The 14,741-nt window shown below is 39.6% G+C and overlaps 1 protein-coding gene across 2 annotated transcripts; it reads right to left on the reverse strand.

The window, feature by feature from the left end:
• Window positions 1-4,729: 4,729 nt before the first annotated feature.
• On the reverse strand, window positions 4,730-14,540 carry LOC146579503 (programmed cell death 1 ligand 1-like). Of its 2 annotated transcripts, none has more exons than XM_085269370.1 (3): window positions 12,374-12,383; window positions 10,457-10,816; window positions 4,730-5,541 (listed from the first exon to the last, which is right to left on the reverse strand). In XM_085269370.1, exons 1-3 carry the CDS (start codon window positions 12,381-12,383, stop codon window positions 5,429-5,431), a joined length of 483 nt encoding a protein of 160 aa, XP_085125496.1. In that variant the 3' UTR covers window positions 4,730-5,428. The 2 variants fall into 2 exon arrangements, 1 of the variants encoding a protein (XP_085125496.1); XR_014891593.1 differs by lacking the exons at window positions 4,730-5,541; window positions 12,374-12,383 and adding exons at window positions 13,879-13,955; window positions 14,409-14,540 and having other exon boundaries at window positions 10,688-10,816.
• Window positions 14,541-14,741: the final 201 nt, after the last annotated feature.

Below are 14,741 nucleotides of genomic sequence, written 5' to 3' on the forward strand. Positions count from 1 at the left end.
TGAGATAATAACAAAATGCAAAGATTGGTGACAGCGCTTGGAACCATAAGGCAACAAAAAACTGTGAGAAATAATTTAGGCTCTGCCTGTGATTCACTCTTTGCTTCTCTTCTTCCTTCCATCCCATCATTTCATATATCACTCTCCACTTGCTGTCTATCTGAGAACAAGGCACAACTTGTTATTGCAATAAAGTATAATCTAATTATCCACACCTAACAACTCTTGCACTTAATCTATAATAAAATGATGACAGAAAAATGTTATAGCCCTGCCTTTAGTAGCCTCACACAGCTCCTGCTGTTTCCTCCTCATGTCCTTACCAGGCATGTCTGGACAATGTTATATCCTGAGTAATATTTTTTTTTAAATCCATATACATAAAACACACACATGCACACACAGTGACATTTTAGACCTTCTTCAGAATACTGTATATACTATGGGCATCATGGTGCTGATCCAGAATCCTTACATTATTATTTATTACTAGAGCTACAATAATAAAGCAATGAGGAGGGGGAAGTAATAAATATGAAATAATGTCATTATGATGATTCCATTTGTTTCACTATCCACTCTGTGCAGGGGCAAAGCTCATTACATTTTTAAACTGTAGAGATACAATCATTTTACTGCTGTAAAATCCAAATTTTGTCTTATTTAAAATATAAATGTAATATAATCTGCTTCTTAATGTATGTTCTTTAAAATACAGTTTGTGTTTTTTAATATATTATAATTATAATAATTATTATGTGGACATGCATATTAGATCGTTTTTTAGTGAAATATAATCCCTCCAGAAAGGCAGGAAAAGCCCTGTAACTTGCTTTAAAACTAAATATGTTCCCTAAAACGGTGACAGAGCTACAGACCCATGACAGCCTTACACAGGTAGCCAGCAGCTATGACCAGCACTACCTGTGCAGTTAATAAAAGGACAGGTAATGTTTGTCGCGCTGTTGCACACACAGCACGCTCGTTTGTTTCAGTTCGTCAGTTGCAACAAGACAGCTTACCAACGTGTACGTAATAAGCTAATACTCCTGTGTGCTACACACTACAGTGTGCGCTGTACACCTACTTACTGGTTTTGTCGCATCAGTCTGTCTCTGAGTTAACTTGTGTTTCTCCTACAGCTCCGGACCGCAAAAAATGCGCGTGCTCTTTGTGAGCTCGTTCCCGGCTGGTAACCAGCGCGTTCTGCCGTCAAGGGCGATCATTGGTTAAATGTGATCATGTGACTGATGCAAGCCAGATCCTTTTATTTAGCAAAACTGTGATTAATAGTTAAATATTATTGTTGAGGGGCACAGACAGGACTCCGCACGCACACACACATAAAAAAAATATATATATATATATATATTTTTTTAAAGTTGCCTTATCAAAAGGGCACTTTGGGCACCCATCAGGAAAGGGGCGGGTGCTCAAGCCCCTATAGCCCCCCCCCTCTGCACGTGCCTGAATCTTATGAATTAATGAAGCTCCCTTTGATAAAACATGAGTTAGAACATATTCCACTAAGTAATTAATCTCACTCATTGCCAACCTCCCTGGTCACACCAACAACTTGAAAAAAATGTCCAGCAGACATTACAGTGTCTGGTGGATGATTCAAATCTGGCCAGGAAATCCCAGTGAATATTAACATTCCATTACAGAAAGAGGTTAACTGAGAGGTAATCTGTAATGGACGACTCCTCTGGACCAATGTAAAGTGGATAATATGAGGTAGAAACGTCAAGGAAATAAAAAAATAAAAAAAACATTCATCAAATTACTGATTCCAATCAAGTCTTGAGCTGCTGAGCAAAGCGCATTAAGGTCAACAATGGATAAACACTGATCAGTGAACTTCATAACTCTAGCTTGTGTTAATGACCAACAGCAAACTATTTTGACCATGTTGAGGTTTAAAACGTAGCTGCACATTAGAGGTCTGCATTCCCGCGGCTGTCCCGCGGGAGCCGCGGGACCCGACCAGATTTCTTGCGGCGCGGGAATAAATTTCCAAATAAAATGCGGTAGCGGTCGGTAACTCTGGTGTAATTTGAACGGGAGCGGGCGGTCTGAAAACATTTTTTCGGAACAGCATATCTGTGATTTCCTCATTCTAATTGAGCACTGGTACAGCCAGTGCTCACGCCTGTTACACGCACTGAGCGCATGGATCAGTGCTTTTTGCACGTGCATTTTACTTGCACAGTCTGTGACTCTGTGCGCGCATCACCTGCATCAGAGCGCGCTTTACCAACATGGCAGAGCAAACTGAAGATGCAATTTCCTTGAAGGACGTTCAGCTGGGATTAGACAACGGTCAGTTTACTTTAAGGAAACCCACATCAGGCAAGTCTGATGTATGGGAGTCTTTTTCATGCGTCATAGACGCAAATGGAAAAAAATTACCCTTTGTACAATGCGATAAATGCCTCAAAGTTTTACCCTTTTGCAGTCACAAGACTGGAACCTCAGGTTTAAGGCGGCACTCATGTCCCATCACAAAGGGGCAAACAAAACTGGCATTTACTAAATCTTTGCTGGTGCCAGAGAAGTTTAAAAAAGAAACCAGAGACAAATGTGTTCAGTTTGTTTGCCAAGACATTCGACCGTATAATACCATCTCTGGAAAAGGCTTCACACAGCTGGCCCAACATTTGGTCGACACAGCAGCAAGAATAGGAAAATTCGATGTCTGTGAGATACTACCACACCCCACAACGGTGTCAAGAAATGTTGAAATGAGGGCTCAGAGTCTACGTAAACATGTTGTGGAGGAAATCACTGCAACAATATCGAAGTTTGGATGCGCTGTTACAGCAGACATATGGACAGAAACATATCGAAAAACGTCCTTTTTGTCTGCAACCATCCATTACGTTAATGAGCAATCTGAGCTACATTCAAGAGTGCTTTTTGCTGCCCCTTTTGACCCAAGCACCTCAAAGACAGGTGAAAACATTCGAAGGCACCTGCTGCAGAATCTCAAGAGTGTTTGGCATTGATGCGACAGACATGGGCAAAAAGATTATTTTTGTCACAGATCGTGGAGCCAACATGATCAGTGCCTTACGAGAATACACGAGGCTAAACTGCACAGCGCACATACTAAACGTGACTCTCTCCAGTGCGTTTGGTACTGCCATAATCGAAAAGTCTCCAGAGATCGCTAGCCTTCTGTCTGATGTTAAAAAGTTGGTTACATATTTCAAACACTCAGGACAGCAGGGCAAGCTTAAAAAGTCACTGAAACAATCCATAGAGACACGATGGAACTCTAACTTTGACATGTTAAATTCTGTCTTGGAACAGTACGAAGACATTGCATCTGTGCTGACTGAGAGCAATAATTATGACAAGATCGGACGCATTAGCATCAGTACTCTTAAGTTACTAGTATCATTCCTAAAACCCTTCAAAGAGGCAACTGACGACTTGGAAACTGATAACACAGCTCCCAGTGCCTCACTTGTTCTTCCGTGGTCTGTGCGATTAATTGAGCACTGTACATCAGCCACAAAAGACCCTCTGCTCTCTGAAATTGCAACCGTCTGTGTAACACGGCTGAAAGAATTACTGTCAGCAGACAGCACTTCATCCCATTCTGTTCACATGCTTTATAAAATAGCAACCTTTCTGACACCAAATCTGCGATGTCTGAGAATGTTAGATGAAAGAGGGCGACAGAATGTGATACAGGGAGTCAAGGAGATGATCGAAGATTTAAAGTTTGATCATGCACATGATGAGGATGTTGAACCAACACCTGCCAAAAGGCCTACTGTTCTTCATAAATTTTCAGATTGGGAGGAAGAGGAAGAATCATGTGGATCAAAATCACTAGATGTTCAGATTCAGGAGTACAGGACCATGAAACTTGAATTATCAAGTCAACAAAACATTTTGCAGTGGTGGAATTCCAACAGTTCCCAGTTCCCTGCCCTGAGCAACCTTGCAAGATTTGTCCTCTGCATCCCGGCAACGAGTGCACCTTCCGAGAGAGCATTCAGCCTTTGTGGTCGGATTTTGGAGGAGAGACGTTCAGTACTGAAACCCTCATCAGTCAGTGACATTCTTTTCCTGCATGGAAATTTAAAATAATTTGGATTTTTTAAGTAAGTTTCGTTCATTTGATTAATAGTTTATAATTTTGAGATGTCGTTTATTGTTGTATTTATATATGCATATTTTCTTTTGTAGGAGAGACCTTGAATTCGACATTGGGACATTTTTTCGTTAAACTGATAGTTTAAACAACCATTTAATTTCGCAGTGGCCAACTATTTTGTTCTTTTGTTTACAATTTTAAGTGACTTTTTTTTTTTTCGCGACACTTTCCCTACTGTGTTGACAGAAAAATGTTACGTTTGTATTTTACATAAAAATAACAAGTAAGCCACAATGCTGTATTCGTTTTTATTTATTGTATTTTTGCAACACGTTTTCCATGTTAAAAGATAAATGTTGCATGTTGACAGATAAATGCATCTTGTTTAAGAAAAATAAATACAATCATTGCACAACCTGCAGTTTTATCTGTTATCTCTATTTTTTGGTGGTACCCCATTTAAATGTGAGATTTTGGAAACCAGATCTAAATTTAGCGGGAACGGTTGGGTTGGGTAGAAAATTATTCTAAGCGGGCAGCGGGTGAACAAAGACTGAATATACAGCGGGAGCGGTCGGGTGCGGTACAAAACCTTGCGGGAGCGGGCGGGAGCGGGACTAAAAAAACATTCCCGCGCAGACCTCTACTGCACATAAACCTTTATCAAGTCTAAACTGCTCCATAGAAGAAGATGGTTTGCAAACAGAAGCCGATACAAAAACACTTATATGTAAACTGAAGGAGCTCCATTAGCACCAGAGTTAATTAACAGCATATTTTTTAACTCCTTCAGAACTTATAAAGCTGAGGTAGCATTAAAATTGTAAGAACTATAACAAAGCAGCTGCTAACCCTTTTACTTTCAGTTTATGGTTAGCATTTGTGCTAGTCACACATTGTACCAATGAAAAATAAATACATTGTGTGAATAATGACAATGTTGTGATGTGAATAACAATCCAGCTAGGATGAACTAACATGTTTCAGATTTGGGATAAATAGTATTTTTGGGTGAAGTGATGATTAAACTTCTCTTTTCCACATGTTTTAGCCTAAACATATCAACATGGGATGCAGCAGGTCAGAGAGGAAAAAAAAATGGAAAAATCACTGAAAAAACAAACAAACTTGGGAATAAAAGTGCATAAGTTTGTGTTAAATATGGGACAGTGGAGGATGATGTAAGTGTGCACTGCTCTGTGGTACAGCTCTGAGGAATTTTGACAATACTTCAAAAAACTGTCAGCAGCCTCATTACAGTCTCAGGAGTGATCTGTAATGGGCTGCTACTTCACATAAATAGACAGTAGTTATTTACTAAAGGAAAAGTACAAAAATCGCCACTATAAACAAAGCTGGCACTGCATATAGGCTGTTCCTTCCACTCTTCACTGGTGTTGATGTCTCTGCCACAGGTGTTTTGAAGGCAGCTGGGAAGACATTGAACAAGCATGAGTGACAGGATCAATAAATATGAACTTCTGAGAAAACCTAGTCACTAGTTAAAAAAATGGAGAAGCTGGTACAGACTAAGCACTAGGATTACACAACACAACTTCTTTATTACGTTTCCTCGGTGTGTGAAAACAATTTCCAAAAACCACAAACTGGCCATTTCACTCATTACATCTTGCTGCCAGGCTGAACCCTCGTTTGCCTTTAGAGTTGCCTCAGTTCTTCATGGCATAGATTCAACAAGGTCCTGGAAACATTTCTATGAGAATTGGGTCCATTTTGACATTATGACATCACACAGTTATGTTAGCTGCACATAAATTATGTGAATTTTTTTTTTTTAATCCAACGTGTCTGACCTCACAAATGTGCTTCTGGAAGAATAGTCAAAAATTCCCATAAACACTCTTAAACCTCCTGATAAGCCTTTCCAGAAGAGTTGAAGCTGTTACAGCTGCAAAGGGTAGACTGACATCATATTAAACCCTGTGGTTTAAGAATGGGATGTCATTCAAGTTTATATGTATGTGAAGGCAGATGAGCAAATACTTTTGGCGATATAGTGTACAGCCCACTTTGATCTTGAGTGGGCGGGGCTAGTGAAACTATAAAGTGGTTTAACCAGACATGGCAGGAGTTACCCTCTCCATCAGCAAAGCTTTCATTAATCATGTGCTAAACAAGGTATTAAAAGTTTCTAACATAATACATACTCATGAGTTATGATGATAAATGAAGGTGCTTCTATACTTGCAAATGCTACCTGTTTCCACAATAAGTGCAGACTGATCACTGATCTCAGAGCAGTGAAACTGGAGCCAGCAGTAGCTTGGCTAGTACAGTAATCTCCAGTTGTTTCTCTCTTTGATAGAGATTGCACCTTACCATTGTGCTCTTGTTCTGCCGTGCATTAAAAAAAATGTATGTGCACATCTGTCAGGGTACCTCAGTGTTTGACCTAGTGTTTTCCATTTGGACTTTTGTCACTAAGTTTCCCATGTATGTTTCCAGTTTTATTGTGATAACCTCTTGTCTTTGTGCATTATGTTTAGTTCTACTTTGTCTGGGTCATTAGGGTCACTAGTTAGATTTATTCCAGCTGTGTTCTCACCTATTTCCAACTGTTACGGCTGTGGCCATGAGGACCCTGTGTGGGCTGTTTTCTTTCTGTGTTTCTGTACTGTGCTTAAGACTCTTTCCAGGTCCCTCCCCTAATGAAGAGTAGTGAGCGGCTGATTGGACCATGGAGCGGGTGACTACCTTCAAAAAGCCGCTCTGACAGATCCACAGGGAGAGGGAGAGAGAGTGGAGTGAGCGAGTAGCTTGACAGCCGACGCGGCCCTGACCCTGGTTTTCCCAGCCTGTATTTTTATTGTGTATTTGTGTGAGCGTGAATTGTGAAAGCCGCTCCTAGTGCATTAGCTGAGAGCGTAGGCACTCTTGGGCTGAAGCGGAAGGGGTGAGCCGCCTTTTCTTTTGGAACCGTTTTCTCCTGTTTTCCGGGTAGGGAGTGAGGGATAGCTCTGTCATTTGTTTGTTCTGTTTCTTTCCTAGGGTTTAGTTAGTTTTTCTCTGGTGGGACTTAGTTGGTTTTGTTTATTATTTTGGCCTGGGCTCACCCTGGAGCTATGCTTCTTTTCCTTAAATAAAATCACCTTTTTACTCACAACTGGTTTGGATGTTTGGCTTGGGAACCAGGGCGGGGATTTGTCTCTCTCTCCTCCAACCTTATGTGCGTCCCTACACGCCTAGACTAGGGGCGTAACCATAGCTGGACTGGCCATCGGGCATACCGGGCACTTGCCCGGTGGGCCGCTGGCGATTTTTTGTTTTTATGGGCCGATGGATTTTTTTTTTTTTTTTTTTTTAGGAAGGGTATATATAATGAAAGGTGTTGGATGGGCCAATTGGTCATGATCGACTCTGGGCTGGACCAATTACAGCCGAGGAGGCTGGATGCACCCTCCCCCTTGTTTAGCAATCACGTGATTTTTGCGCATTGCATGCCGGGAACTCGTGGCAAAACAATCCAAGTACCGCATCAAATGCAAGCATTTGCAGCACCGCAAAACGTTCATTCTCCGGTTCCAATACCTTCTTGTTTTTTCTTTGCCGCACAAAAAAGGAATGTACAAAACAAAAGGAGAACAATGCCGGTCCGTACAAAGACAGACTCGACGAAAAGACAAAGAAAAATACGAGGAAAAAATCAAACCAGTGAAAGGGTCAGACCCTTACGAGCACACAGAGTGGACAAAAGACGTCAGCGTGCTGCCCAACTTTCACCACGCTCAGATTTATAATTATACGGTTCTTGGAGTGAGTGCATACACTCATGAAGTTTAGTAACTTCAGGTCACTGCAACAAGCCCAGGTACAGTTTACCGACGGATGGGTACAGGACCTTGAAATGCACCGTGTAGAACGAAAGACCATCGTACGAACAAAGGTAAGTTTACCAGTCTCACAAATCGTCGTCATAGATACACATTCGTTAACCGTTTATTAATAGGACCTTTGAGCTCAACGGTAATTAATTAGTAGTGGAAATAATTTCTGGTAGCATTACAGAAATGTAGCAATGACAATAATATTGTATGTTGTAATCGCACTGGACAATTAGTGATACAAAACAACTGTTTTACCCTGTGAATAAAAGTATATGTTTTTGTCAATGTACCATGGCAATAACAGAAGCGAAACGCAATATTGTGTCAGGACAATTCACTATTTATGCACAATAAACACAATAAATAAAGGAGCATAGCGCGACAATTTCTGTTCAGCGCCAGACTTGCTTGTAACCTATATCACCAATTATGTTAAGAAAAATGACGTATTAACTACAACAGAAGACTGACCTTTGTGGGAATGCTTGGAGCAGACTAACATGTGAGCTGGAGTGTTCTGAGACGTTATATTTGGTATATCCAGACCATCTGTCGGCTCTTACTTCGGAAACATGGCTTAAAAAATTTCTCTTCAACGACGTAATCCGATAAAAAAAAAAAAAACGATCTCTTTACCCGTCGGCTTCCCGTGGCTGTCATGCGACCAGCTATTGCAGTTAATAATACAACAGCTTCTTGGCATTTTTTGGGTTTCTTTTTATCGCTAATACCTCTTGCCACAAGTTCCCAGAATCCTTTGCGGTTTTACCCCTGAATGACGTCACATTTTCAATCTTTATCCTGGTGGGCCAGTCTCTAGTCAAAATTCCCGGGCCGATTTTTTGTCCCAGTCCAGCCCTGGGCGTAACACCAACCCTCCTCATTATCCAGTTCTTTTAAGCCCTCAATGCCCCTGCATTTGGGTCCTCTCTCCATTTTCCACCCACTGAACATGACAGAATGACGAGACCTGTGACTCGAACACGGAATGGACCCAGCGGATTCTGAAAAATATGAGCTGCAGTAGTCAGCGCTTTCCTTTTTGGAAAGGAAACTGAGGTGGAAACCATGGTTCATGCCAGCTTTTCCTCCTTGACATGGCTCAGCAACTCTGCCTCCTGTCTGGGCTCTCCAGAGACTAATCACCCAGTTTCTCTGCTCCCTCCGCCAAGGGGAGGCAAGGCTCCCGCTGCTATTGCTCTTCTCATGCAGAGCACTTCCCTTGGGTGAGTGATATAGACATCCTCCTGCTCACCCCAAGTCAAAGATTCTGTTCACTCTGCTAAAGCGCTAGTGACTGTTCAGTACCCAGCTACATCCATAAAGACTGTTCCGCCCTCTGAGGCTTTCACGAAGGACATTTACGACTTTGAACCTGATCATTTTTCTCCTCCTGTGGTCATGCCAGAACCTCTCTCACTGCCTGTTTCTGCTTGCAGAGTGGTTCAGACCCAACCTACTACTACTACTTTAGTTTCCTGGCTTATGGTGGCTAGGGCACAGCCAGTCCCTGTCCTGGTTCCTAGAGGGGCTAGGGCTCAGCATGTCTGTGCCAGTTCCTCAGGTGGGGGCAACTAGTGTCCAGCCATTGCCTGCTCCCAGAGCGAGGGCAGCTGAGACACAGTCCACTCCTTCACCCGTACCTGTTCCTCGGGTGGGGAGGGCTGGTGTCCAGGGAGTTCCTACGCCTGTTCCTGCTCCTAGGGTTAGGGAGGCCAGGACCCAAACCATCCCTGCACATTTACCTGTTCCTCATATCGCTGTAATAAAACCTTCTTAGCCAGCCTGGAGTCCTGCATTTGGGTCATCTCTCCATATATTGTGAGTGTAGTTGATGGGCATTAGCCAAGATGGCATGTGAAACTGCTTACTTGTTGAATTCAGTTGTGTAAACCCGCAAAGAGCAGCAGGTCAGCTGAACACATCATGTACACTAAGAAAACCTACTGAAGCTCATATTAATTATGTAAGTTGTGATTATTTTCCCCATGCTGAGACACTACACAGGTCTTAGGGTCCCCCCACCTGCTGAATCCCACTGTAATACCATACTAATTTCTCTTTTTAGGAGTGGAGGTAAAGTTACTCTCTACAATGTAGGTAGCACGAAAAAAAAAATCTATAAAATTTACTGTATGTATCCTACATAAGCAGATTCAAACAGAGTACATTCATTGCAATTCTAATATTATATTTTGATAATATAGCATGGGGTTTAGTTACCGTTTCATTCAAGGAGATACCTTTAAAGTATTAAGTAGTATTAAGTTGGCTATGTAGATATTTTAATATACAGTTTGTGAATTTTCCCAACCTGAAATGACACATTTGTTTATTCTTTTTATTCATTTATTTTTTGACTGTGATAAAGCTGGAAAAATGTCCCTTAGTGTAAGAAACACACTAATTGGGTATCCCTTGATTATTCAGGTCAAAATATTTCTTTCCTGTCTAGTTATTGTCCTGGATACCAACAAAGGAGATGGTGATGTCATCTTACCTTTAACATTGAGGTCACATGTTTTGTAGCTACTTTCTCTGTTAAGGACAATCACACAGTCGTATGTCCCCGTATCGTTGAGCCTCACATCAGTTAAAAGACATTCAAGCCGTCCTTTCCTGGCTAGCCGTGGATTACAATGTAGTCGCCCTCTGTAGTTCTCATCTGGGTACACTTCAGTGTCACTCTCACTGTCATAGAAGAAAATCTGTGTCGTCCTTCTCACATTCATTAGGTCTATTAGCAGGGAGTTAGGAGGCCTGTTCGTGTCAAAATGGAGCAGCCAGATCATCGTGACGTTAGTGTTTTCTTCTGCACAGTAGACCTCCTGTTTTGCACTCACAGTGAATTTAGTCTGACCTTCAGGGGTTAAAAAGAAACCAACACAGAATAATTAGGAGTAATTAAAAAAAATGCTCAAAACTAAATGAGTATATAAGCAAATAGCGGACAAATCAAGCCGTTAGACTGGGCGTTCAAATTCATTAAGCACACTGACAAGCTCAGAAGTTAGACTGCTCTAAAGAAAATAAATCTAAATACATTTTTTTAAAGGTTTAAAGTATGTACATGTCTGTATGTGTACATGTACACACCCTAAAAACAATTCATCAAACCTGTTACCACCACTTGATTAAATGCATGGCTGTAACAGAAAAACTCAAATTTATTATTGAGATACGTCTTCTGAGCTTTTGGGTTCTGTTGACTTAATAATTTTGGTAATTACATCAACCTAATATTGCACTACCACATGTAAGTAATGCTACTATTTAGCAATGTTATTTAGCCATTTTGAACTTTAGCATATGAATGGATAAGACTTATATACATATATTATAAATTTTGCTATCTAATTTCAATCACTTTATTTTTTTTTAACCAGAGTTAGAAGCCTTTAAACTTTGAATACGTCTGTGAGAAGGGGTCCTGTAGAGTTGGTCTGTTTGCCTCACACGTTCTGTCTTTATAAAACTTGCCTAACACATTATATTATATTGTAAACTATTTCGGTTACGCTTGTGATAAAGCTTAACTGAAGTATCGCTCTTGATCTTAAGACCAGTATCTATCACTATTACCTTTCTTGGAATAGTTGCGTTTTTGGAAATACTATGTTAATATGACAATATTAATGATATCAGAATCCTTTATTAATTCCTAACAAAATTATGTAAACAGTTCCCAGGAGTCAAACCCAGGCCGCCTAGGTGGAAACCAGAAGGCTTAACCACCAGACTATATGGGAATATGTTAATAAGCTTTCAGTAGTATGATCCTGGCAAAGACTATGTGACTCTACTTGCCATTAAAACTTTACATAAGCAATGTGTGCTTTGAAAAGAAAATATTTGTGAAGCCTGACATTTTTTTGTAAAAATGGTCGAAGTTTCTCGGGGAAATAACCACTGCAAGCCTTGAATCTACTTTTATGGCTAAACTTGACCACTGGACCCCAAAACTGATGGATGTAGTTTCATCAAGGGAAGTGAGAATCGGGCAGATCAATGACATGCGTCTTGAAGTATGATAATTATTAAAACTTTGGCTTCAAAATTCAATTTGTTGGTTTATACTTATTTCAATACTTAGAGTTTTTTCTTAAATGGCACAATCGAAGTACCCACTGAACCTGGAAGAGAACCTTTTCATGGAGTTTGGTGGGCTTGGTGGTTATCACTATTGTCTCACAGCATGAATGGCCTGGGTTCAATTCCACCAATTTCTGTGTGGGTTTTACATGTTTGTTTGGGTTCTCCCCAGGTACTCCCGCTTCCTCTCACAGTTCAAAGACAGGCAGTTAGTGGTGGGGACAGGTTAATTGGAAACAATAAATTGCCCATAGGAATGAATGTGAGTCATTCTCTCACAACTTTGAAATCATGTTGCAAAACCCATTTATTCAGAACTGCATACCCTTCATCATGATTCCGTCTTAGTCACTTTAGGTCACATCTTGATCAATAATCACCCCATATCACACACATGTCAGTGGCCCATTCAGCATAGGTGTTGGCCATTGCAAAAGGCTCCTTAAAATTTTTAAATAAGGAAATTAGGGCTTCACTTAATCATTTCAGTGTCTGCATGACAAAATAGAAGTAGAAGTGGAAGAGGGAAACAAATTTAATAACAAACTGGAAATTTCTAATTAATTATTATAACTTGAGTTAGATATATTAACCAAACATCTGCTTTGGGAGGAATATAAAACAAAAAAATAGTGAATCTGTTTTTATTGACTTGTATTATGATATCGTAATTTTAAAAAATAAATAAGAACTAAACTGATGATCTAAATTAATTAAGATTTAGTTAGGATAACAGTGTATGATATAATCCACTAACCTTTTTTTAGATTTGCTTTAACATACTGAAGAGTTTAAGGCTAACCTTGAAAAGCAGGTGTTTAAAAAAATTGGTGTGCTGATTGGTGACCAGTACACGCCCGGATCTGACAATAAGACTACAATCAGTGTGGTGGAGGGAACAAAAATCCTTGAGGGACAGGACATGCCAAGGTGCTGTGCTCTACACATGTGCATAATATCACATAATAGAACTCTGTTACGCATTGCACAATACTGTTAATTATGTTGTTATGAAAACTGAGTCTTGTATGTGTAAAACTGATTTTAAACGTTTTTTACTGCATTATATAAAAGAAAGATGCAAGACTTTAAGAGGTTCAGAGTGCATAGAAAGTTAACATGTATTTAACAATTGGTTGAAGGTAGTCCTTTTGCTAAATGTTTTTTTTGTAAGTGGAGTTACAGATTCAACACATTTGTTACTGTGGCGTTAAACACATAAAGGCTGATTGTGTAAATTTACTTTGATGATACAAACGATTTACTGAAGGCTAATGTGTTTATACATTTTGGGGAAAAAACATTTCAAGTTTATTTTCAATGTTTAAACATAAAGTGTTGAAATATCTACAGTTACATATAAAATCATTAGTTGCTTAGACAATGTTGACTTAATTTATTTAAGATTAATTTATTTAATAACCTATTACAAATGCAAAAACAAGAAAACGCTAAAATAAATGATGATGAAGAAAATCAGCAAGTTAATTTTTTTAAATGATTAATGATTAACTTTTGTAATGACTGTGATTAACTGCATAACAGATTAAATACTTTTAAATAATGTAGAAAAATTGTTAAGGAACATATTAATTGGTTGACTTAAAAACATTTTAAGGTGTTTACTCAAAAGTAAGTAAGGGTTCATTAGAATGACTTTTGATTGTAGAGACAAAATTCCCTTAACTTTATATAGTTTGTGGGTTCAATATAATTTTGAAATAAATTGTCGTAACTCAAAAAATTAATTTAAACTGACATTTTTTTAGCTTACACATTTATTTTTAGAATGTGTATGCATTAGAAACAGAAACATTAGGAGCTACTCACCGACTACAGCACAGAAGAGAGTCGCTGTTAATGCTGAGAAGAAGAGAGCTGTGCAGCCTGGCATTCTTCATTGAGCCCTAAAGAGTGAAACCGCAGAACGAGAACATTTAACTACATCATTATTTACAACATTTATTAAATAACTCATATCACAGCTCCAGTAGACAATCAAGTATTTTATTATATAGTGCATCTTAGATTATCAGCTGTTATGTAATACATTTATTCTGACACGTTTTTTTGTTGTTTTGGGGTTGTTGTTTTTTTTTTTTTTTTTATCTTTTCTGGACATCTGGCAGGAACACAGGCAAGCAACACATGGAAGGAGCAGAAAATAATTTAGGCCCTGTCAATGCAAGGCGGAGAAATGCAAACGACTTTTTTTTTCAATTAGTTGTGATGTTTTCGTGGGTTTCAATTTCAGGCCACTGTTGTTATAACATTCCATTTTAAAGCATACAGATGTCAGGAAAATCGGGAGATTTCATTACACTGTATGATGCAGCAGGCCTCAACACAAATGTACTTACTGTCGTGTCTTTGTTTCCCGACTCGGACGCAGAAGCAGCCTCAATAAAAAGAAACCCAAACTTTGATCGTTCTCTCAAACGTTCTGCGGTAGAATCCACATTTCTGCTCATCCAGAGCTCCGACTGTTCATCCAGCTGCACATGGCTCCCAACATGGGCAGCTTTTCAAGCAGAAAAAACTTTCAGGACTTCCTCGTTAGTTCAGCCGAAAAGCCCTGCCCACCCTTTCAAATTTGCACACGTCTCAAGCCCGTTTCATAATTACAGCTGTCCAACACACTCAAACGCGGTCTAGTATAAACTTCATCTTTATTAACCGAACAATCTGTAACA

This window comes from Mchenga conophoros, linkage group LG3 (assembly GCF_057382185.1).
Source record: "Mchenga conophoros isolate Kocher_MC1m ecotype Shallow Benthic linkage group LG3, M_conophoros_male_GT1.1, whole genome shotgun sequence".
Classification (NCBI taxonomy): domain Eukaryota; kingdom Metazoa; phylum Chordata; class Actinopteri; order Cichliformes; family Cichlidae; genus Mchenga; species Mchenga conophoros.